This window comes from Siphateles boraxobius, unplaced genomic scaffold, assembly GCF_051911475.1.
Source record: "Siphateles boraxobius isolate OS27281-9 unplaced genomic scaffold, OSU_SipBor_1 365, whole genome shotgun sequence".
Taxonomy (NCBI): Eukaryota; Metazoa; Chordata; class Actinopteri; order Cypriniformes; family Leuciscidae; genus Siphateles; species Siphateles boraxobius.
The window spans coordinates 15,001-37,500 of NW_027508992.1; the positions used below are offsets into that span (position 1 = coordinate 15,001).

Below are 22,500 nucleotides of genomic sequence, written 5' to 3' on the forward strand. Positions count from 1 at the left end.
TGAGTGCTTGTCTGCATCAACGTTCATCTTGCGCCAGTGCTCGTCTGCATCAACTTTCGTCTGCGCTCATCTGTGTCTGCACTCGTCTGCATCAACGTTTGTCTATGTCAGTGCTCGTCTGCATCAACGTTTGTCTGTGTCAGTGCTCGTCTGCGTCAACGTTTGTCTGTGTCTGCACTCGTCTGCGTCAGTGCTCGTCTGCATCAACGTTTGTCTGCGTCAGCGTTCATCTGCACCAATGTTCGTCTGCGTCAACGCACGTCTGCATCAACGCTCGTCTGCATCAACGCTTGTCTGCATCAACGTTCGTCTGCGTTTGTGCTCGTCTGTGTCTGCACTCGCCTGTATCAACGTTCGTCTGCATCAATGTTCGTCTGCGTTTGTGCTCGTCTGTGTCTACACTCGTCTGCATCAGCGTTCGTCTGCGTCTGCGCTCGTCTGTGTCTGCACTCGTCTGCCTCAGCGTTCGTCTGCGTTCGTCTGTGTCTGCATCAGCGTTCGTCTGCGTCAACGTTCGTCTGCGTCAAAGTCTGTCTGCGCTCGTCTGCAGGAAGAGGATCTGGATTTGAGACGAAATGAAGCACAGGTTTCTCCGTGTCGAGTAAATCCCGTTCGTCTCTCTGGGAATGATCGAACCCTGATGGAAAGACGGAGGGAATCGCTGGACGGGAAGAGAAGCGATCGTCTCTCACACCAGTCTGAGATGCTTTACATCCTTCCAGTGTAAAATTCATTATCTATAAAAATATTGAGATTTACTTCATATAACATGAGTGTTAAAAACTGCAGATGTCCGTCGCGGGTCAGAACTGCGTATAAATATAGCGTATAAAATAAGGCAGCAGTCTCGTCAGGAGATCGAGCTCAGAGGGAAACGCTGGAAAGTCTTCAGCAGGAACAGAACAAACGCCTCGGTCTAAAACATCCTCAGTCCTGATCGGCTTTGGCGTCTGGATCGCTTCTCGTTTTCAGGGTGTTTATTAGCGAACATGATTCTCATCATCAGTTATTAATGATAAACAGGGAGGAGAGTAACGGCCGCGTCTCACGCGTCACTCCGGCGGCCTCAGGCTCCGCAGCTTCTGCTCATCCAAACCCTTCCAGTATTTGAAGTTGTTGTCCAGATGCTGCATTAGATTGGGCAGATCGGCAAACGCTGGAAACAGAGAAACACACGTCAGTTCACTTCATATCAACATTCACACACACAAATAAATCAATCCATTCCAAGCACAACTACGCAATATTCTTACAAAATCTATAATAACGTTTGACTAAAGGATGAAGATGTCAATGTTCCAAGGCTGGACGTCGATTCCTCCACTACTGTATATTTTTATATTTATTTTGTTTATAGTGAACAAAAAACACTGTTCCTTTAACTTTGAACTCACAAACTATGCTTCCAACTGTGTCTCTAGGAACATTTAATGCTGTCGCTGTCTTTCTGTATTCCTGCTCCTTGTTTGTGAAGGGCGATGATTTCTTCTCTTAACTTTTTGGACCATTATTCCGCCATATTTCTAACATGCAGTCAAACGTGACACTCAACAAACCTCGCCAGTTCAGATATGTCATGTGTTCTAGCTCAAGCACACCTGGTGCAACTAATGAAGCCCTTGATTAGTGAGAAAACACTCGTTTTGCTGATTTGTGCTGTTGGGAGGAATTTTATTCAAGGGTTTTGAAATTGTAAAAGTCATCAAAAGTTGCATTTTCAGTTAAATTTGGGGAAATTACTTGACACATTTGTTGTGTTGAGCTATTTTAATTACTTTTGTTTGATTTGTTTATTGCAACCAGCTGAAAGTTTGTAAATTTTGCCAATAAACCTGATTTGCAATGTGGGTTAAATCATTTTGAATGCAACTGTATATATATTTATTTATAAAGTAGTGTCCAAAAGTGACGTCTGCAGGGGAATTTTGTTTTTAATGACCATACGAGTTTGATTAAATCATCAAGAGGATAATATATTTAAATTAAAAATATATATATTAAATATAATTGAAGAACAAAACACTAAACTTTAAATCTGTTTATCTGACAGATTTATTTGGCAATAAAAGGCAAACTACAGCTACATGTTTATTTTACCAAGCAAAGAAATGGACAGAAAAAAAAAATGCTTAGAGGAAAAAAGCAAACATTAACTACAACATAATAAGTTATTAATATTTCATTGGTTCTCTGGTTTTTGAATGTTTTCATAATTTCTCTGCACAAAAATTATGTTGCACAATTCATCATGTTTCATTGCGTTACTATCATAAAAAAAACAACACCAATCGGCTCCAAGCAAAACTACACAATATTCTTACAAAATCTTTAATAATGTTTGAATAAAGGATGAAGATGTCAATGTTCCCCAGATGGACGTCGATTCCTACACTACTGTATACTTTTATATTTATTTAATTTGTATATATATATATATATATATATATATATATATATATATATATACACACACATTTATGGACTTAATTATTTTCATGGTTCTGATTAGGGCTGGGCGCTATGACGATATATTTATTGTTACACTGTATAAAATGTCTATCGTTAGAGATTTTGCAGTCGGGTGTGTCGCGGTATGTAAATATACAACACTATTGACTCATCGTAGAGACTTCCCTCGTGTGGAGTATTGATGTAAACACAGCCGTCATGACTGAAGTGAACGTGAACAGCTGTGTGTAAACGCGTGTGTGTCAGAACAATGGATCCGTGCGTTTGCTCTTAAAGTGACAGTAGCCTAATAAACCTGCCGCTCTCTGTCATAATGTCAATCAAACGAAAGAGAAATGCTGAATAACTTTTAGCTTTATCAAGAATACATTTATATTTAATTCATTCAGTGAAGGCTATGCAATATTTAATTTTTACATGTACCTGAAAAACTTAACTTGTTTACTCATATTTTTGTTGTATTTGTCCTATTGATTGTAATTTGCTTTTTTCTTATTTTCAATAACAGAAATGAGATAAATAACTCTATCATGATGTATATCGTTATCGACGAGAATCAACAGGACAGACTTCATCTGGACAGTCATTATAGCCAATTACATTCAAAATGATCAAGACAATAAAAATCTAGTTCAAGACCTGTTACACTGTTTTTCACTAAATTATTATTTATTTTGAAACATGACAGACAGAAATGGATGATCTGATGAAAGCAGCAGGATTTACACTCTCAATATAAATCATCATCGTCTGACCGATACTCAAACGAGAACAACGCTCGATCTGAGTTTCTTTACCGTCCCAGGCGTCAAACATGTCCGTGATGAAGTAATCGATGAAGGAGATCTGGGATTTGGGAATGCTGCAGGTGTTGCGATCGAACACGGGCATCACCACCGGCAAACCCTGCTGCTTCTCCTCATCCGTCTGCAAACACACACACACACACACACACACACACACACACACACACACACACACACAGACTGAACTTCTGCTGCTTCTCATCCGTCTGCAAACAGACAACCACACACACTGAGCATCTGCTGCTCACTCACACACACACACACACACACACACACCTGAGCGAAGTACTCCTCTGAGATGCGTCCGGCCCACTCCACACACAGCTCCAGCGGGCGGCACGGGTTCGAGATGTCGGCACACTTAATCAACATCCGCTTCACCAGCATCCGGTTCTCTGGAGCCGTGAGGATGTTCTTCACTGAGTCCTCGTCTCCACTGCCCTACACACACACACACACACACACACACGCACAGACACACACACACACACACACACACACACACACACACACGCGCGCACACACACACGCACACACACGCACAGACACACACTCGATTCATGATTTCTTGTGTTGTATTGAAAAACCAAGATATAAAATGTGTACATATACATACACTGAACAAAATTATGAACGCAACACTTTTGTTTTTGTCCCCATTTTTCATGAGCTAAACTCAAAGATCTACTTTTTCTATGTACACAAAAGAGCTATTTCTCTCAAATATTGTTCACAAATCTGTCTAAATCTGTGTTAGTGAGCAATTCTTTGCCGAGATTATCCATCCACCTCACAGGTCTGGCGTATCAAGATGCTGATTAGACAGCATGATTATTGCACAGGTGTGCCTTAGGCTGCCACAATAAAAGGCACAGTTCGTCGGCGTAACCGACTTGAGTGGGCAAATGCTCATAGTCGATGGCGTCTGGCGCTTTGGAGAGGTGTTCTCTTCACGGATGAATCCCGGTATTCACTGCACGGCAGACGATAGACAGCGTGTATGGCGTTGTGTGAGTGAGCGGTTCGCTGATGTCAGCGTTGTAGATCGAGTGGCCCATTGTGGCGGGGGGGTTATGGTATGGGCAGGCGTATGTTATGGACAACGAACAGAGCTGCATTTTATTGATGGCAATCTGAATGCACAGAGATACCGTGACGAGATCCTGAGGCCCATTGTTGTGCCATTCATCCACGACCATCACCTCATGTTGCAGCATGATAATGCACAGCCATGTTGGAGGATCTGTACATGATTCCTGGAAGCTGAAAAGATCCGAGTTCTTGCATGGCCAGCATACTCACCGGACATGTCCCCCACTGAGCATGTTTGGGACGCTCTGGATCGGCGTATACGACAGCGAGTTCCAGGTTCCAATCTCCCCTTTCTTTCAAAGATACTGGAACGGACTGTCACCAAACAACTCATAACCCACCTCAGCTCAAATGATCTGTTCGAACCATTTCTATCTGGCTTCCGTTCGAAACACAGCACTGAAACAGCCCTCCTCAAAATCACCAACGACATCCTTCTCTCCGCAGACGCTGGTCATCTCACCATCCTTGTCCTCCTGGATCTCACTGCAGCTTTCGAAACTATCAACCACTCCATTCTTCTCTCCCGCCTCGAATCTTCCTTCAACATTACCGGCACCGCCCTCTCCTGGCTTCAATCGTATCTCACCGACAGAAAAAAAGTGCATCCACATTAACAATTGGACTTCCTCCACTGCTCTGCTGTCCCAAGGTGTCCCCCAGGGTTCGGTGCTTGGTCCTCTCCTCTTCATAATATACCTGCTCCCCCTTGGCAACGTCATTCGCCACCATGGTCTCAACTTTCACTGTTATGCCGATGATGTCCAGCTTTACATCTCCACCAAATCCATCACCTCCGTCACCCACTCTGCTATCTCCAATTGCCTCACTGATATTAAATCCTGGATGCACACCAATTTCCTTCAACTTAACTGTGAAACAACAGACATGATCATCACCGGTCCCAAATCCATCACTAAAACCACTCACAGTTTCTCTCTCACTGTTCTCAACTCCACCACCTCTCTTTCCCTTCTCAGTCACAACCTCGGAGTCATCTTTGACAATAACTAGTCCTTTGAACCGCATATAAAATAAATCAACAGAACTGTCTTTTTTCACTTTAAAAAACATTGCCCGTCTCCGTCCTTCGCTCTCATTCTCCGCTGCTGAAACCCTCATCCACGCCTTCATCACTTCCAGAATCGACTACTGTAATAGCATCTTGTACGGCACAAGATTGAAAAGCTTAAAATCCAATACATTCAGAACTCTGCTGCTCATCTACTCACCCGCACCCGGGAACACATCAGCCCAGTCCTTAAGAACCTCCATTGGCTCCCGGTCCCACAACGAATTCAGTTCAAAATCCTTCTCCTTACACATAAAGCCCTTTATAACCAGGCCCCTTCGTACCTCACTGATCTGCTCCACCGCCACATCTCGTTGCCTCCGCTCTTCTGATGCAAACCTCTTGACTCTATCTCCCAGGACCAAACACCGAACCTGGGGTGATATAGCCTTCTCTGTCGCTGCCCCTCCCTCTGGAACGCTTTACCCCAAAACACCCGTGACTGCACTGACCTTACAAAATTCAAAACCTTGACAAAAACACATATTTTTAAAATTGCTTTTAATGTTTAAATGTCTGTCTGTCGGCGTATACGACAGCGAGTTCCAGGTCCCGCCAATATCCAGCAACTTCACACAGCCATTGAAGAGGAGTGGACCAACATTACACACGCCACAATCAACAACCTGATCAACTTTTAGAGTGGCCTTTTATTGTGGCAGCCTAAGGCACACCTGTGCAATAATCATGCTGTCTAATCAGCATCTTGATACGCCAGACCTGTGAGGTGGATGGATTATCTCGGCAAAGGAGAAGTGCTCACTAACACAGATTTAGACAGATTTGTGAACAACAATAGAGATAAATAAACCTTTTGTGCACATAGAAAAAGTCTTAGATCTTTGAGTTCAGCTCGTGAAAAATGGGGGAAAAAACAAAAGTGTTTATAATTTTTTTCAGTGTATGTACTTGATACTTGTTCAGATACTTCCTCTTATCGATTCCTCTGTAAACATTTCAACATGACTTTAACCATTCAAGCACGAGAGAGTGTGTGTTCTGTGTGTGTGTGTATCAGTATACTGGATTCGTGCAGCTCTTAAAGTGACAGCACTAATATTCCTGCTCTATAATAACACTGATCACACAACAGAAGACAGAGAACATTCACTCGTTCTTCAATCAACCTTTGTAACTATATTTGTATTGTATATTTTACTTATAAAGTGCAGTGTTATTTTACATTGATTATAGTACATGTAATCTGTACCTAAAATGTGTGCTCCTCTTGATGGAAACAACATCACAACCTTTATTTCCATCAAGAGCTAAATCAGCTTTTGTTCAATATCTATAGCGCGCGAGTGAGCTTGTGCAGGTGTGTGTTTGTGTGAGTGTGTGTGTGCGCGAGTGAGCTTGTGCAGGTGTGTGTTTGTGTGTGTGTTTGTGTGAGTGTGTGTGTGCGCGTGAGTGAGCTTGTGCAGGTGTGTGTTTGTGTGTGTGTGTTTGTGTGAGTGTGTGTGTGCGCGAGTGAGCTTGTGCAAGTGTGTGTTTGTGTGAGTGTGTGTGTGCGCGCGAGTGAGCTTGTGCAAGTGTGTGTTTGTGTGTGTATGTGTGTGTGTGTGTGTGTGTTTGTGTGAGTGTGTGTGTGCGCGCGAGTGAGCTTGTGCAAGTATGTGTTTGTGTGAGTGTATGTGTGTGTGTGTGTGTGTGTTTGTGTGAGTGTGTGTGTGCGCGAGTCACTGGCGTAGCCACGGGTGTGCCAGGGTGTGCCGGTGCCACCCACAGTAGCAGCTGGCACACCTAAAATAGATGCAGAATTCTCTTTTAAAGTTTTAATAAAAACGTTTCCTAAACTTGGACTATTGTTGTTTACCTAAAATATTTGTACATTTAAAATGTATTTTAATTTTTTAATTATTATCGTTAAAAAAATATCTGCCGACATTCGCACTGCCAACCAATCCGCAAACAGCCGCAGACTGGTAATACGGTTGTGCTGTTGAGTCTCGCGCCTCATGAGGAGAAATAGAAACAATGAGCGCAGTTCACACAAAGAAACTTAATGAACATAGAGCGGTTAAAAAATTAATGTGTTCATATTTATAATATATGATATGATACAGTTAAGCACCACGACTGCTGAATACCATCACAATTGAAAATATGACACTGATTTCATATGACAGTTCAATAAACAAGTAATCAATATCAAGTCACTTACATTTTAGACACAATATTGACTGTTTTTCTATTTGAGCAGCGAAAACAGTTCCAAACAAACATCCCAAGAACCACAGCGCAGCTCACCTGAAAACATAACTGCATTACTGAATGATTCCGCGCTTTGAATGAATCGATTGAGTCAAAGATTCAATGACCCATTAAACAACTACCTCATTCCTTAACGATTCAGCCGTTTGAACGAATCATTTGAATAAATGACCGAATAACTCACTCATTAAGACAGTCACCTGCCGCCCCCTACTGGTGGTTTAGTTTCGTGTTTAAAAGTAGGCTATAATTCTTTCCAATATCTTTTTTGTATCTTCAAAAAATATTTAAAACAATCTCGTAACATTATTTAATGCAGTTGTAATTTTTCAGTGTACATTAATTAATTTGATTGGTAACAGCATAGTGTCTAATTTTTTCAATTGAATGTATTGATCAAATCTAAGAATTTAAAATGAAAGATGAAGCATACGTTTAAACCGATTTCTGCATTTTTACTTGGACAAGAGAATGGCCGTTTTACTTGTTCGAAGGACAAGCACAAGTAAAGCCTTAATGTTGAACCCTGAGTTATATTTTATATACTGTAGGCCTAGTATTAGGCCTATGTTTATGTGGCAAACAAGTTTTACACATCAGCCCAGTCTATTCTGTAAAGTTAGTGATAAGCCGGGTCCGAGTTTTTTTTGCACATTAATTTGACAATAAATGTGGCACACCCAATTTTTCTTATGCACACCCAGAGACGGTTTTCTGGCTACGCTAGTGCCGCGAGTGAGCTTGTGCAAGTGTGTGTTTGTGTGAGTGTGTGTGTGCGCGCGAGTGAGCTTGTGCAAGTGTATGTTTGTGTGAGTGTATGTGTGTGTGTGTGTGTGAGAGTGTGTGTGTGTCTCACCTCGTTCTCCTCCAGTGCCGCCAGCGGTTTGTTGATACTGTTGACGAACTTGTTGACGTGCTCGAAGTGTTTGGTCATTTCAGTGGCGAGAACCATGTCGATGACGGCCTGCCGGAGCGTGCGGTACTCGTTCCTGTGAGAGAGTGTGTGTGTGTGTGTGTGTCACTAGTGTTCAACGCTAAAATACACTGTTTAAAGACTGTGCACTTCAGGGTTTGAAATTAACACCCGCATTTGTAAAAATCAATAGTGGCGGGAAACACTGTCAAATCTCTAGCCAATCTCGTGGTACTTATTATGTTTCTCACTTTGGAAGTTCGTGTAAGACAAATCTACACAGATTTAGTCCAAACACTCGAGAGTCATGATCTGTTAAATAGAGAGTATTGCACAGAATCTGCTCATATCTGGCTTACTTAAACACACTCGTCACGACACAACATATACCGGCGCACTTCAAAAAAAAAAAAAGATTAAAAGGCATTTGGTTAACAGAAAAGACCAACATGTTCTTTGTACTGTATTGATCTGTCCACCTAAAACACATGTTTGGTGATGATGGTGGTGATGATGGTGGTGATGATGGTGATGATGATGATGATGAAAGAGGAAGAGGAGATGCTGGGTGGCAGGATTTTGTTTGAATAACAAATGAATGTATGAACCCCAAATTTTATAATATATATAACCTGTGATGTAGTTAATCTGGTTAATTTCTTTGGCTAGTAGAAGTTCTGAATGGCCGGTGAGTGAAAAAGTTAATTTCAAACCCTGTTGTACTTGACATCTTTAATGAGTAAATGAACTACTCCCATGAAGCATTGCAAATGATGCAGTCAAATTAAAAACCACTGTGCAAGAAAAGCTGATGAGTTTAATCGTGTGTCATCACCTCTCCATGTTCTTGAAGATGTTGCACTTGTCGTCTCGCGTGGTGATCTGGAACGCTAGCGCCGCGTGATGCGACTCTAGCACTGCGGTGTCGTTGTACAGGATGGCGAGATCACTTCCTGCGTTACACAGGAAGGAGTTTGTGCGGCCCGGATGGTCCACATCATGAACAGCAGCAGCGATCAGGGACGCCACCTCGTCTATGGGGTCCAGACTTTGCTGAGAAACACGCGCGCATGCGCACACACGCACACGCACACACACACGCACACACACACACGAAGCGTCATGAAGTGTATGACATGATCTCATCCCATAGTCAACAACACTAGCTAACTGTGGATCACTCAGATCCTGGAGTGACTGTTTAGAGTGTGTGTGTGTGTGTGTGAGGGTGTGAGTGAGTGTGTGTGAGAATAAGTGAGTGTGTGTAAGAGTGAGTGAGAGTGAGTGAATAAGTGTGTGTGTGTTAGAGATGCGCGGATGGGCTATTATTTCATTCGCATCACATATCTCATCATCCGTCCGCACCAACGTTTTTGACCAATTGTCTAAACCGCACCCGCCCGCCAGCCGCTGATTGGGCGATACAAGCCGCGAGACTAGAAAGCTCTCAGAATATCAGCAGTGAACTCCGTCTCCGATCGGTACGCAAATTTACATATCCTGCACTGGTGTCATCCTGATTTACCACTTTGTAAAACTTATTCCAGGCAACCCTTTTCTGACCTTCTATTTCCTTTGTTTTTAATTCTCCTTTTTTGAGTTTGTCACGTTCCTCCTTCGCCGGCGTTGCCATCTCTGATAATAACAAGCAGTCTCTGCACAGACTGGACTGGACTAGCTGCCGGATGAAAATTTGACGATTTCAAAGTGTGCTCGATTTTTTTTGGATGTAGGTATAGTCAGATTACAATATTTAACAATGTATACATATATTTTTCATTTGATTGGTTCAATCGCCCGCCACCCGCCCGAATTTAATTAAAATATTTTTTCCGTCACGTCATCCGCCTGATCCGCGGCTGTAACCGCCAACCGCGCATCTCTAGTGTGTGTGTGAGAGAGAGTGTTAGTGAGTCTGTATGAGTGAGTGAATAAGAGTGTGTGTGTGTGTGTGTCTGTTATGAGTGTGTGTGTCTGTATGAGTGTGTGTTTGTGTGTGTGTCTGTATGAGTGTGTGTGTCTGTATGAGTGTTTTTGTGTCTGTGTTGGTGTGTGTCTGTATGAGTGAGTGAGTGAGTGAGTGAATAAGTGTGAGTGTGTGTGTGAGAGAGTATGTGTGTATCTGTGAGTGTGCGAGAGAGAGAGTGTGTGTATGTTTGAGTGTGTGTGTGAGTTTGAGTGTGTATGTGTGTGTGAGAGAGAGAGAGACGGTGTGTATGTATGAGTGAGTGTGAGTGTGTGTGTGTGTGTGTGTGTGTGTGTGTGTGAGAGTGAGAGAGAATGTGTGTATGTGTGGGAGAGAGAGAGTGTGTGTATGTGTGAGTGTGTGGGTGAGTTTGAGTGTGTGAGTGAGTTTGAGTGTGTGAGTGAGTGAGTGAGTGAGTGAGTGAGAGAGAGAGAGAGAGAGAGAGAGAGAGAGAGAGAGAGAGAGAGAGAGAGAGAGAAAATGTGTGTGTTTGAGTGTGTGTGTGAGATAAACCTTGACGCGCTCCTTGCGCAGGAAGTAAGCTGTGGCGTGCAGCACATCCGCGGCGTGAGAAGAGTTGTGGTACGAGTTGCTGGAGTGATAATTGGCCTCGAGGATCTGAAGCCACGAGCGCAGCGTCGCCTCGGGACAGTTGAGGAACTCACACACACCGAACCGAGAGAAGATCTTCAACCCCAGGAACAACAGAGGCCTGGAGACACACAGGGCAGCATGAGGACACACACACTCACACACACGGACAGAGTCTCTAGCAACACTGTGTGTGTGTGTGTGTGTGTGTGTGTGTGTGTGTGTGTGTGTGTGAGCTTCACCGCTTTATGGTGGCCGACTCCAGGCTGAAAATATCAAAGTCCCACGAGTCTTCGTTTTCCATCGTCTGAGCAATGCATGGTGGGATATCGTTGAGGGACAGTGGAGTGGTCAGGTGACTCGGGATGTGATGCAGCTCTGAAACACAGTGTGTGTGTGTGTGTGAGAGAGAGAACCATTGCACAGGAACAGGGTCAAAGGTCAGATAGCAAGAACTCTGCTTACGTTTAGAGGCAAAGATGTACTCGTTTCCTGATAACCTGCGCAGTCCGTCCTGCAGGAGAGAGAGCAGAGTCAACATCTGACACACACACACACACACACACACACAGTACTTGATAATGATGCTGCTCTGTTTGTTGTTTAAATGACAAACACAATATTGCAGTGTTTATTATAAATGATTTATGGACGCGCATCATTATTGTGTTAATAATGTTGAATGAGAATCAGTTCCTCTTGCAGCTTCTCTTCTCTGATGATGTGGGCGGGGCTATAACCTGTCACTCACATGAGATCAGCCAATAGCAAACCACAATCATCCAATCACCTCCCCACAGACACAATCAAGCCCCGCCCACATGTGTTCTTGTTCCAGAAGCGCTTCACTCGATATACGACACAATAGAGGAGAGAAGACCAGCACAACTTCCCTTCCATTGGAGTTTAATAATCTGAATCCATGTAAAGCGGTGACGTTTATAGGCGATGAGACTCACGGTCATTAATCCGCCCACCAGGTCGTTAGTGTGCGGGTCTTCCTCGTTAGTGCCGAGCTGAGGAGAGTATAACTCTGTGGTCCTCAGGATCTCCAGCACTCGGTCCAGCGCCTCAGCCACCGGCATCGGACTGCTCTCCTGAGCCGCATTGATGATGTTTATCACCTGCACACACACACACACACACACACACACACACACACACACACACACACACACACACTTAACATGAGCCTAAAGAACACACACACACAGCAGACTAAACACATGAGCCTACACACACACACACACACACACACACAGCAGACTTAACATGAGTCTACAGAACACACACGCACAGCAGACTAAACACATGAACCTACAGAACACACACACACACACACACACACACAGCAGACTAAACACATGAACCTACAGAACACACACACACACACTACACAGCAGACAACACATGAGCCTACAGAACACACACACACAGCAGACTAAACACATGAACCTACAGAACACACACACACACACTACACAGCAGACAACACATGAGCCTACAGAACACACACACATAGCAGACTAAACACATGAACCTACAGAACACACACACACACACACACACACACACACACACACACACACACACACACAGCAGACTAAACACATGAACCTACAGAACACACACACACACACTACACAGCAGACAACACATGAGCCTACAGAACACACACACACACACACAGCAGACATAACACATGAGCCTACAGAACACACACACACACGCACAGCAGACTAAACACATGAACCTACAGAACACACACACACACTACACAGCAGACAACACATGAGCCTACAGAACACACACACACACACACACACACACACACACAGCAGACATAACACATGAGCCTACAGAACACACACACACACACACACACACAGCAGACATAACACATGAGCCTAAAGAACACACACACACACACACACACACACGAGCCTACAGAACATACACACAAAAACAGCAGACTTAACAAATGAGCCTACAGAACACACACACACACACAACATGAGCCTACAGAACACACACTCTCACACACAGTACCTTAGTGATGGGAGCTTCAATAGTCATGGAGTGAATTCTGGCCATAGACGAGTGTCTCCTCTGTGAACCTCCTGCTAAACACAAGAAAACACTGTGTGATGCACTGACATGCGCAGGGGTCAGAGGTCAAGGGTTAGTAATGGTTCTCATATTAACAGACACTTTTACGACTATCGGTCTCCTCTTATAAAACACTTGTTATAGCTGACCCTAAATTAGCTCAATCTAAAATCTGTCATGCAAACGTTGAAGACAAGCGTCTGGTGTGACGAGCCGTTTCCATCGCTGAGCTCTATTCAGACTGAACAGTGAGGGAGGGGCTCTGAGTTAGGTGCGGGGCTCTGTGTTAGGGGCGGGGTTTGAGGGTCAGCGGTCAGCAGTGTGTTGTCTCACCATCACTTCCTCTAGAGGTCGTCGAGCGAACGTCCAGTGATCCTTTCCTGCGGTCCTTGTGTTTGCTGAACTGCTGAATATCTGACACACAATGACAACAGCAACAAGAGTAAAGAGTTTGTAAAGAGTGTAAGAGTGTAAAGAGTGTAAGAGTGTGAGAGTGTAAGAGTGTGAGAGTGTAAGAGTGTGAGAGTGTAAGAGTGTGAGAGTGTAAAGAGTGTAAAGAGTGTAAGAGTGTGAGAGTGTGAGAGTGTAAGAGTGTAAAGAGTGTAAGAGTGTGAGAGTGTAAGAGTGTAGTAACGGGTGTAAAGAGTATAATTAGTGTAAGAGTGTAGTAACGGGTGTAAAGGGTGTAAGTGTGTAGTAACGGGTGTAAAGGGTGTAAGTGTGTAGTAACGGGTGTAAAGGGTGTAACGAGTGTAACAAGTGTAAGAGTGTAAAGTGTGTAGTAACGGTGTAAAGAGTGTTAAGAGTGAAGTAACGGGTGTAAAGAGTGTAGTAACGGGTGTAAAGAGTGTAAGAGTGAAGTAACGGGTGTAAAGACTGTAGTAACGGGTGTAACAAGTGTAAGAGTGTAAAGTGTGTAGTAACGGGTGTAAAGAGTGTTAAGAGTGTAGTAACGGGTGTAAAGAGTGTAAGAGTGTAGTAACGGGTGAAAATAGTGTAAGAGTGTAGTAACGGGTGTAAAGAGTGTTAAGAGTGAAGTAACGGGTGTAAAGAGTGTAGTAACGGGTGTAAAGAGTGTAAGAGTGAAGTAACGGGTGTAAAGACTGTAGTAACGGGTGTAACAAGTGTAAGAGTGTAAAGTGTGTAGTAACGGGTGTAAAGAGTGTTAAGAGTGTAGTAACGGGTGTAAAGAGTGTAAGAGTGTAGTAACGGGTGAAAATAGTGTAAGAGTGTAGTAACGGGTGTAAAGAGTGTTAAGAGTGTAGTAACGGGTGTAAAGAGTGTTAAGAGTGTAAGAGTGTAGTAACGGGTGTAAAGAGTGTAACGAGTGTAACAAGTGTAAGAGTGTAAAGTGTGTAGTAACGGTGTAAAGAGTGTTAAGAGTGAAGTAACGGGTGTAAAGAGTGTAGTAACGGGTGTAAAGGTGTAAGAGTGAAGTAACGGGTGTAACGAGTGTAAGAGTGTAAAGTGTGTAGTAACGGGTGTAACAAGTGTAAGAGTGTAAAGTGTGTAGTAACGGGTGTAAAGAGTGTTAAGAGTGTAGTAACGGGTGTAAAGAGTGTAAGAGTGTAGTAACGGGTGTAAAGAGTGTAAGAGTGTAGTAACGGGTGTAAAGAGTGTAAGAGTGTAGTAACGGGTGTAAAGAGTGTAAGAGTGTAGTAACGGGTGTAAAGAGTGTAAGAGTGTAGTAACGGGTGTAAAGAGTGTTAAGAGTGTAGTAACGGGTGTAAAGAGTGTAAGAGTGTAGTAACGGGTGTAAAGAGTGTAAGTGTGTAGTAACGGGTGTAAAGAGTGTTAAGAGTGTAGTAACGGGTGTAAAGAGTGTAAGAGTGTAAAGTGTGTAGTAACGGGTGTAAAGAGTGTTAAGAGTGTAGTAACGGGTGTAAAGAGTGTAAGTGTGTAGTAACGGGTGTAAAGAGTGTTAAGAGTGTAGTAACGGGTGTAAAGAGTGTAAGAGTGTAAGTGTGTAGTAACGGGTGTAAAGAGTGTTAAGAGTGTAGTAACGGGTGTAACAAGTGTAAGAGTGTAAAGTGTGTAGTAACGGGTGTAAAGAGTGTTAAGAGTGTAGTAACGGGTGTAAAGAGTGTAAGAGTGTAGTAACGGGTGTAAAGAGTGTAAGAGTGTAGTAACGGGTGTAAAGAGTGTAAGAGTGTAGTAACGGGTGTAAAGAGTGTAAGAGTGTAGTAACGGGTGTAAAGAGTGTTAAGAGTGTAGTAACGGGTGTAAAGAGTGTAAGAGTGTAGTAACGGGTGTAAAGAGTGTAAGTGTGTAGTAACGGGTGTAAAGAGTGTTAAGAGTGTAGTAACGGGTGTAAAGAGTGTAAGAGTGTAGTAACGGGTGTAAAGACTGTTAAGAGTGTAGTAACGGGTGTAAAGAGTGTTAAGAGTGTAAGAGTGTAGTAACGGGTGTAAAGAGTGTAACGAGTGTAACAAGTGTAAGAGTGTAAAGTGTGTAGTAACGGTGTAAAGAGTGTTAAGAGTGAAGTAACGGGTGTAAAGAGTGTAGTAACGGGTGTAAAGGTGTAAGAGTGAAGTAACGGGTGTAACGAGTGTAAGAGTGTAAAGACTGTAGTAACGGGTGTAACAAGTGTAAGAGTGTAAAGTGTGTAGTAACGGGTGTAAAGAGTGTTAAGAGTGTAGTAACGGGTGTAAAGAGTGTAAGAGTGTAGTAACGGGTGTAAAGAGTGTAAGAGTGTAGTAACGGGTGTAAAGAGTGTAAGAGTGTAGTAACGGGTGTAAAGAGTGTTAAGAGTGTAGTAACGGGTGTAAAGAGTGTAAGAGTGTAGTAACGGGTGAAAATAGTGTAAGAGTGTAGTAACGGGTGTAAAGAGTGTTAAGAGTGTAGTAACGGGTGTAAAGAGTGTTAAGAGTGTAGTAACGGGTGTAAAGAGTGTAAGAGTGAAGTAACGGGTGTAAAGAGTGTAAGAGTGTAGTAACGGGTGAAAATAGTGTAAGAGTGTAGTAACGGGTGTAAAGAGTGTTAAGAGTGTAGTAACGGGTGTAAAGAGTGTTAAGAGTGTAGTAACGGGTGTAAAGAGTGTAAGAGTGTAGTAACGGGTGAAAATAGTGTAAGAGTGTAGTAACGGGTGTAAAGAGTGTAAGAGTGTAGTAACGGGTGTAAAGAGTGTAGTAACGGGTGTAAAGAGTGTAAGAGTGAAGTAACGGGTGTAAAGACTGTAGTAACGGGTGTAAAGAGTGTAAGAGTGAAGTAACGGGTGTAAAGAGTGTAAGAGTGTAGTAACGGGTGTAAAGAGAGTTAAGAGTGTAGTAACGGGTGTAAAGAGTGTTAAGAGTGTAGTAACGGGTGTAAAGAGTGTAAGAGTGTAGTAACGGGTGTAAAGAGTGTTAAGAGTGTAGTAACGGGTGTAAAGAGTGTAAGAGTGTAGTAACGGGTGTAAAGAGTGTTAAGAGTGTAGTAACGGGTGTAAAGAGTGTTAAGAGTGTAGTAACGGGTGTAAAGAGTGTTAAGAGTGTAGTAACGGGTGTAAAGAGTGTAAGAGTGTAGTAACGGGTGAAAAGAGTGTAAGAGTGTAGTAACGGGTGTAAAGAGAGTTAAGAGTGTAGTAACGGGTGTAAAGAGTGTTAAGAGTGTAGTAACGGGTGTAAAGAGTGTAGTAACGGGTGTAAAGAGTGTAAGAGTGTAGTAACGGGTGTAAAGAGTGTTAAGAGTGTAGTAACGGGTGTAAAGAGTGTAAGAGTGTAGTAACGGGTGTAAAGAGTGTAAGAGTGTAGTAACGGGTGTAAAGAGAGTTAAGAGTGTAGTAACGGGTGTAAAGAGTGTAAGAGTGTAGTAACGGGTGTAAAGAGTGTAAGAGTGTAGTAACGGGTGTAAAGAGTGTAAGAGTGTAGTAACGGGTGTAAAGAGTGTTAAGAGTGTAGTAACGGGTGTAAAGAGTGTTAAGAGTGTAGTAACGGGTGTAAAGAGTGTAAGAGTGTAGTAACGGGTGTAAAGAGTGTTAAGAGTGTAGTAACGGGTGTAAAGAGTGTAAGAGTGTAGTAACGGGTGTAAAGAGTGTAAGAGTGTAGTAACGGGTGTAAAGAGAGTTAAGAGTGTAGTAACGGGTGTAAAGAGTGTTAAGAGTGTAGTAACGGGTGTAAAGAGTGTAAGAGTGTAGTAACGGGTGTAAAGAGTGTAAGAGTGTAGTAACGGGTGTAAAGAGTGTAAGAGTGAAGTAACGGGTGTAAAGAGAGTTAAGAGTGTAGTAACGGGTGTAAAGAGTGTAAGAGTGTAGTAACGGGTGTAAAGAGTGTAAGAGTGTAGTAACGGGTGTAAAGAGAGTTAAGAGTGTAGTAACGGGTGTAAAGAGTGTTAAGAGTGTAGTAACGGGTGTAAAGAGTGTAAGAGTGTAGTAACGGGTGTAAAGAGTGTAAGAGTGTAGTAACGGGTGTAAAGAGTGTAAGAGTGTAGTAACGGGTGTAAAGAGAGTTAAGAGTGTAGTAACGGGTGTAAAGAGTGTTAAGAGTGTAGTAACGGGTGTAAAGAGTGTAAGAGTGTAGTAACGGGTGTAAAGAGTGTAAGAGTGTAGTAACGGGTGTAAAGAGTGTAAGAGTGTAGTAACGGGTGTAAAGAGTGTTAAGAGTGTAGTAACGGGTGTAAAGAGTGTAAGAGTGTAGTAACGGGTGTAAAGAGTGTAAGAGTGTAGTAACGGGTGTAAAGAGTGTAAGAGTGAAGTAACGGGTGTAAAGAGTGTAAGAGTGTAGTAACGGGTGTAAAGAGTGTAAGAGTGTAGTAACGGGTGTAAAGAGTGTTAAGAGTGTAGTAACGGGTGTAAAGAGTGTTAAGAGTGTAGTAACGGGTGTAAAGAGTGTTAAGAGTGTAGTAACGGGTGTAAAGAGTGTAAGAGTGAAGTAACGGGTGTAAAGAGTGTAAGAGTGTAGTAACGGGTGTAAAGAGTGTAAGAGTGTAGTAACGGGTGTAAAGAGTGTTAAGAGTGTAGTAACGGGTGTAAAGAGTGTTAAGAGTGTAGTAACGGGTGTAAAGAGTGTAAGAGTGAAGTAACGGGTGTAAAGAGTGTAAGAGTGTAGTAACGGGTGTAAAGAGTGTTAAGAGTGTAGTAACGGGTGTAAAGAGTGTAGTAACGGGTGAATAAGACAGGAGTTTCGTGCTCCACAGCTGAATGCTAAATTCAAGTTACAGAACTTTCTCAGTTTATATATTAAACTAAATTAAACATTTGACAAAGTTGTATTCCTTCACACTCTTTACACCCGTTACTACACTCTTTACACCCGTTACTACACTCTTACACTCTTTACACCCGTTACTACACTCTTAACACTCTTTACAACCGTTACTACACTCTTTACACCCGTTACTTCACTCTTACACTCTTTACACCCGTTACTTCACTCTGTCTTATTCTGTGTTACTACACTCTTAAGAGTGTAGTAACGGGTGTTAAGAGTGTAGTAACGGGTGTAAAGAGTGTATTAACGGGTGTAACGAGTGTAAGAGTGTAAAGAGTGTAAGAGTGTAGTAACAGTTGTAAAGAGTGTAGTAACGGGTGTAAAGAGTGTAAGAGTGTAGTAACGGGTGTAACGAGTGTAAGAGTGTAAATAGTGTAAGAGTGTAGTAACGGGTGTAAAGAGTGTAGTAACGGGTGTAAAGAGTGTAGTAACGGGTGTAAAGAGTGTAGTAACGGGTGTAACGAGTGTAAGAGTGTAAAGAATGTAAAGAGTGTAAGAGTGAAGTAATGGGTGTAAAGAGTGTAAGAGTGTAGTAAAGGGTGTAAAGAGTGTAAGAGTGAAGTAACGGGTGTAAAGAGTGTAAGAGTGTAGTAAAGGGTGTAAAGAGTGTAAGAGTGAAGTAATGGGTGTAAAGAGTGTAAGAGTGTAGTAAAGGGTGTAAAGAGTGTAAGAGTGAAGTAACGGGTGTAAAGAGTGTAGTAAAGGGTGTAAAGAGTGTAAGAGTGAAGTAATGGGTGTAAAGAGTGTAAGAGTGAAGTAACGGGTGTAAAGAGTGTAGTAACGGTTGTAAAGAGTGTAAGAGTGAAGTAATGGGTGTAAAGAGTGTAAGAGTGAAGTAACGGGTGTAAAGAGTGTAGTAAAGGGTGTAAAGAGTGTAAGAGTGTAGTAACGGGTGTAAAGAGTGTAAGAGTGTAGTAAAGGGTGTAAAGAGTGTAAGAGTGTAAAGAGTGTAAGAGTGTAGTAAAGAGTGTAAGAGTGTAGTAACGGGTGTAAAGAGTGTAAGAGTGTAGTAAAGAGTGTAAGAGTGTAGTAACGGGTGTAAAGAGTGTAAGAGTGTAGTAAAGGGTGTAAAGAGTGTAAGAGTGTAGTAACGGGTGTAAAGAGTGTAAGAGTGTAGTAAAGAGTGTAAAGAGTGTAAAGAGTGTAAGAGTGAAGTAATGGGTGTAAAGAGTGTAGTAAAGAGTGTAAAGAGTGTAAGAGTGAAGTAATGGGTGTAAAGAGTGTAAGAGTGTAGTAAAGGGTGTAAAGAGTGTAAGAGTGAAGTAACGGGTGTAAAGAGTGTAGTAAAGGGTGTAAAGAGTGTAAGAGTGAAGTAATGGGTGTAAAGAGTGTAAGAGTGAAGTAACGGGTGTAAAGAGTGTAGTAACGGTTGTAAAGAGTGTAAGAGTGAAGTAATGGGTGTAAAGAATGTAAGAGTGAAGTAACGGGTGTAAAGAGTGTAGTAAAGGGTGTAAAGAGTGTAAGAGTGTAGTAACGGGTGTAAAGAGTGTAAGAGTGTAGTAACGGGTGTAAAGAGTGTAGTAACGGGTGTAAAGAGTGTAAGAGTGTAGTAGCGGGTGTAACGAGTGTAAGAGTGTAAAGAGTGTAGTAGCGGGTGTAACGAGTGTAAGAGTGTAAAGAGCGTAAAGAGTGTAAGAGTGAAGTAATGGGTGTAAAGAGTGTAAGAGTGTAGTAACGGGTGTAACGAGTGTAAGAGTGTAAAGAGTGTAAGAGTGAAGTAATGGGTGTAAAGAGTGTAAGAGTATAAAGAGTGTAAGAGTGAAGTAATGGGTGTAAAGAGTGTAAGAGTGTAAAGAGTGTAGTAGCGGGTGTAACGAGTGTAAGAGTGTAAAGAGTGTAAGAGTGAAGTAATGGGTGTAAAGAGTGTAAGAGTGTAAAGAGTGTAGTAGCGGGTGTAAAGAGTGTAAGAGTGTAAAGAGTGTAAAGAGTGTAAGAGTGAAGTAATGGGTGTAAAGAGTGTAAGAGTGTAAAGAGTGTAAGAGTGAAGTAATGGGTGTAAAGAGTGTAAGAGTGTAAAGAGTGTAGTAGCGGGTGTAACGAGTGTAAGAGTGAAGTAATGGGTGTAAAGAGTGTAAGAGTGTAAAGAGTGTAGTAGCGGGTGTAACGAGTGTAAGAGTGTAAAGAGTGTAAAGAGTGTAAGAGTGAAGTAATGGGTGTAAAGAGTGTAAGAGTGTAGTAACGGGTGTAACGAGTGTAAGAGTGTAAAGAGTGTAAGAGTGAAGTAATGGGTGTAAAGAGTGTAAGAGTGTAAAGAGTGTAGTAACGGGTGTAACGAGTGTAAGAGTGTAAAGAGTGTAAAGAGTGTAAGAGTGAAGTAATGGGTGTAAAGAGTGTAAGAGTGAAGTAACGGGTGTAAAGAGTGTAAGAGTGTAGTAACGGGTGTAAAGAGTGTAGTAACGTGTGTAAAGAGTGTAGTAACGGGTGTAAAGAGTGTAAGAGTGTAGTAACGGTTGTAAAGAGTGTAAGAGTGTAAAGAGTGTAAAGAGTGTAAGAGTGAAGTAATGGGTGTAAGGAGTGTAAGAGTGTAAAGAGTGTAGTAACGGGTGTAAAGAGTGTAAGAGTGAAGTAATGGGTGTAAGGAGTGTAAGAGTGTAAAGAGTGTAGTAACGGGTGTAAAGAGTGTAAGAGTGAAGTAATGGGTGTAAGGAGTGTAAGAGTGTAAAGAGTGTAGTAACGGGTGTAAAGAGTGTAAGAGTGAAGTAATGGGTGTAAGGAGTGTAAGAGTGTAAAGAGTGTAGTAACGGGTGTAAAGAGTGTAAGAGTGTAGTAACGGGTGTAAAGAGTGTAGTAACGGGTGTAAAGAGTGTAAGAGTGTAGTAGCGGGTGTAACGAGTGTAAGAGTGTAAAGAGTGTAGTAGCGGGTGTAACGAGTGTAAGAGTGTAAAGAGCGTAAAGAGTGTAAGAGTGAAGTAATGGGTGTAAAGAGTGTAAGAGTGTAGTAACGGGTGTAACGAGTGTAAGGGTGTAAAGAGTGTAGTAACGGGTGTAACGAGTGTAAGAGTGTAAAGAGTGTAAAGAGTGTAAGAGTGAAGTAATGGGTGTATGGAGTGTAAGAGTGTAAAGAGTGTAGTAACGGGTGTAAAGAGTGTAAGAGTGAAGTAATGGGTGTAAGGAGTGTAAGAGTGTAAAGAGTGTAGTAACGGGTGTAAAGAGTGTAAGAGTGAAGTAATGGGTGTAAGGAGTGTAAGAGTGTAAAGAGTGTAGTAACGGGTGTAAAGAGTGTAAGAGTGTAGTAACGGGTGTAAAGAGTGTAGTAACGGGTGTAAAGAGTGTAAGAGTGTAGTAGCGGGTGTAACGAGTGTAAGAGTGTAAAGAGTGTAGTAGCGGGTGTAACGAGTGTAAGAGTGTAAAGAGCGTAAAGAGTGTAAGAGTGAAGTAATGGGTGTAAAGAGTGTAAGAGTGTAAAGAGTGTAAGAGTGAAGTAATGGGTGTAAAGAGTGTAAGAGTGTAAAGAGTGTAGTAGCGGGTGTAACGAGTGTAAGAGTGTAAAGAGTGTAAAGAGTGTAAGAGTGTAGTAACGGGTGTAAAGAGTGTAAAGAGTGTAAGAGTGTAGTAGCGGGTGTAACGAGTGTAAGAGTGTAAAGAGTGTAGTAGCGGGTGTAACGAGTGTAAGAGTGTAAAGAGTGTAAAGAGTGTAAGAGTGTAGTAACGGGTGTAAAGAGTGTAAGAGTGTAGTAACGGGTGTAACGAGTGTAAGAGTGTAAAGAGTGTAAAGAGTGTAAGAGTGAAGTAATGGGTGTAAAGAGTGTAAGAGTGTAAAGAGTGTAAGAGTGAAGTAATGGGTGTAAAGAGTGTAAGAGTGTAAAGAGTGTAGTAGCGGGTGTAACGAGTGTAAGAGTGTAAAGAGTGTAAAGAGTGTAAGAGTGAAGTAATGGGTGTAAAGAGTGTAAGAGTGTAAAGAGTGTAGTAGCGGGTGTAACGAGTGTAAGAGTGTAAAGAGTGTAAAGAGTGTAAGAGTGAAGTAATGGGTGTAAAGAGTGTAAGAGTGTAAAGAGTGTAAGAGTGAAGTAATGGGTGTAAAAAGTGTAAGAGTGTAAAGAGTGTAGTAGCGGGTGTAACGAGTGTAAGAGTGTAAAGAGTGT

At 42.3% G+C, this 22,500-nt stretch overlaps 1 protein-coding gene across 6 annotated transcripts in view; it reads right to left on the minus strand.

Moving 5' to 3' along the window:
- Window positions 1–22,500, minus strand: part of pde8a (phosphodiesterase 8A) — an 81,367-nt gene that overhangs the window by 1,744 nt on the left and 57,123 nt on the right. The window contains exons 12-23 of one of the 6 annotated variants that reach the window (XR_013190670.1): window positions 13,566–13,646; window positions 13,173–13,246; window positions 12,083–12,247; window positions 11,589–11,637; window positions 11,366–11,501; window positions 11,046–11,244; window positions 9,402–9,619; window positions 8,510–8,642; window positions 3,552–3,716; window positions 3,267–3,396; window positions 513–1,156; window positions 1–342 (exon numbers count right to left, since the gene is read on the minus strand). The exon at window positions 1–342 is cut by the window's left edge and continues 1,744 nt beyond it. Coding sequence is in view for 2 of the 6 variants with exons in the window: in XM_077196844.1 (XP_077052959.1) it covers window positions 1,053–1,156; window positions 3,267–3,396; window positions 3,552–3,716; window positions 8,510–8,642; window positions 9,402–9,619; window positions 11,046–11,244; window positions 11,366–11,501; window positions 11,589–11,637; window positions 12,083–12,247; window positions 13,173–13,246; window positions 13,566–13,646 (1,454 nt within the window). In the remaining 4 variants the exon portion in view is untranslated. Of the gene's footprint in view, window positions 1,157–3,266; window positions 3,397–3,551; window positions 3,717–8,509; window positions 8,643–9,401; window positions 9,620–11,045; window positions 11,245–11,365; window positions 11,502–11,588; window positions 11,638–12,082; window positions 12,248–13,172; window positions 13,247–13,565; window positions 13,647–22,500 lie in introns of all 6 variants that reach the window. The other 5 variants (XR_013190669.1, XR_013190671.1, XR_013190668.1 and 2 more) reach the window with 5 other exon arrangements.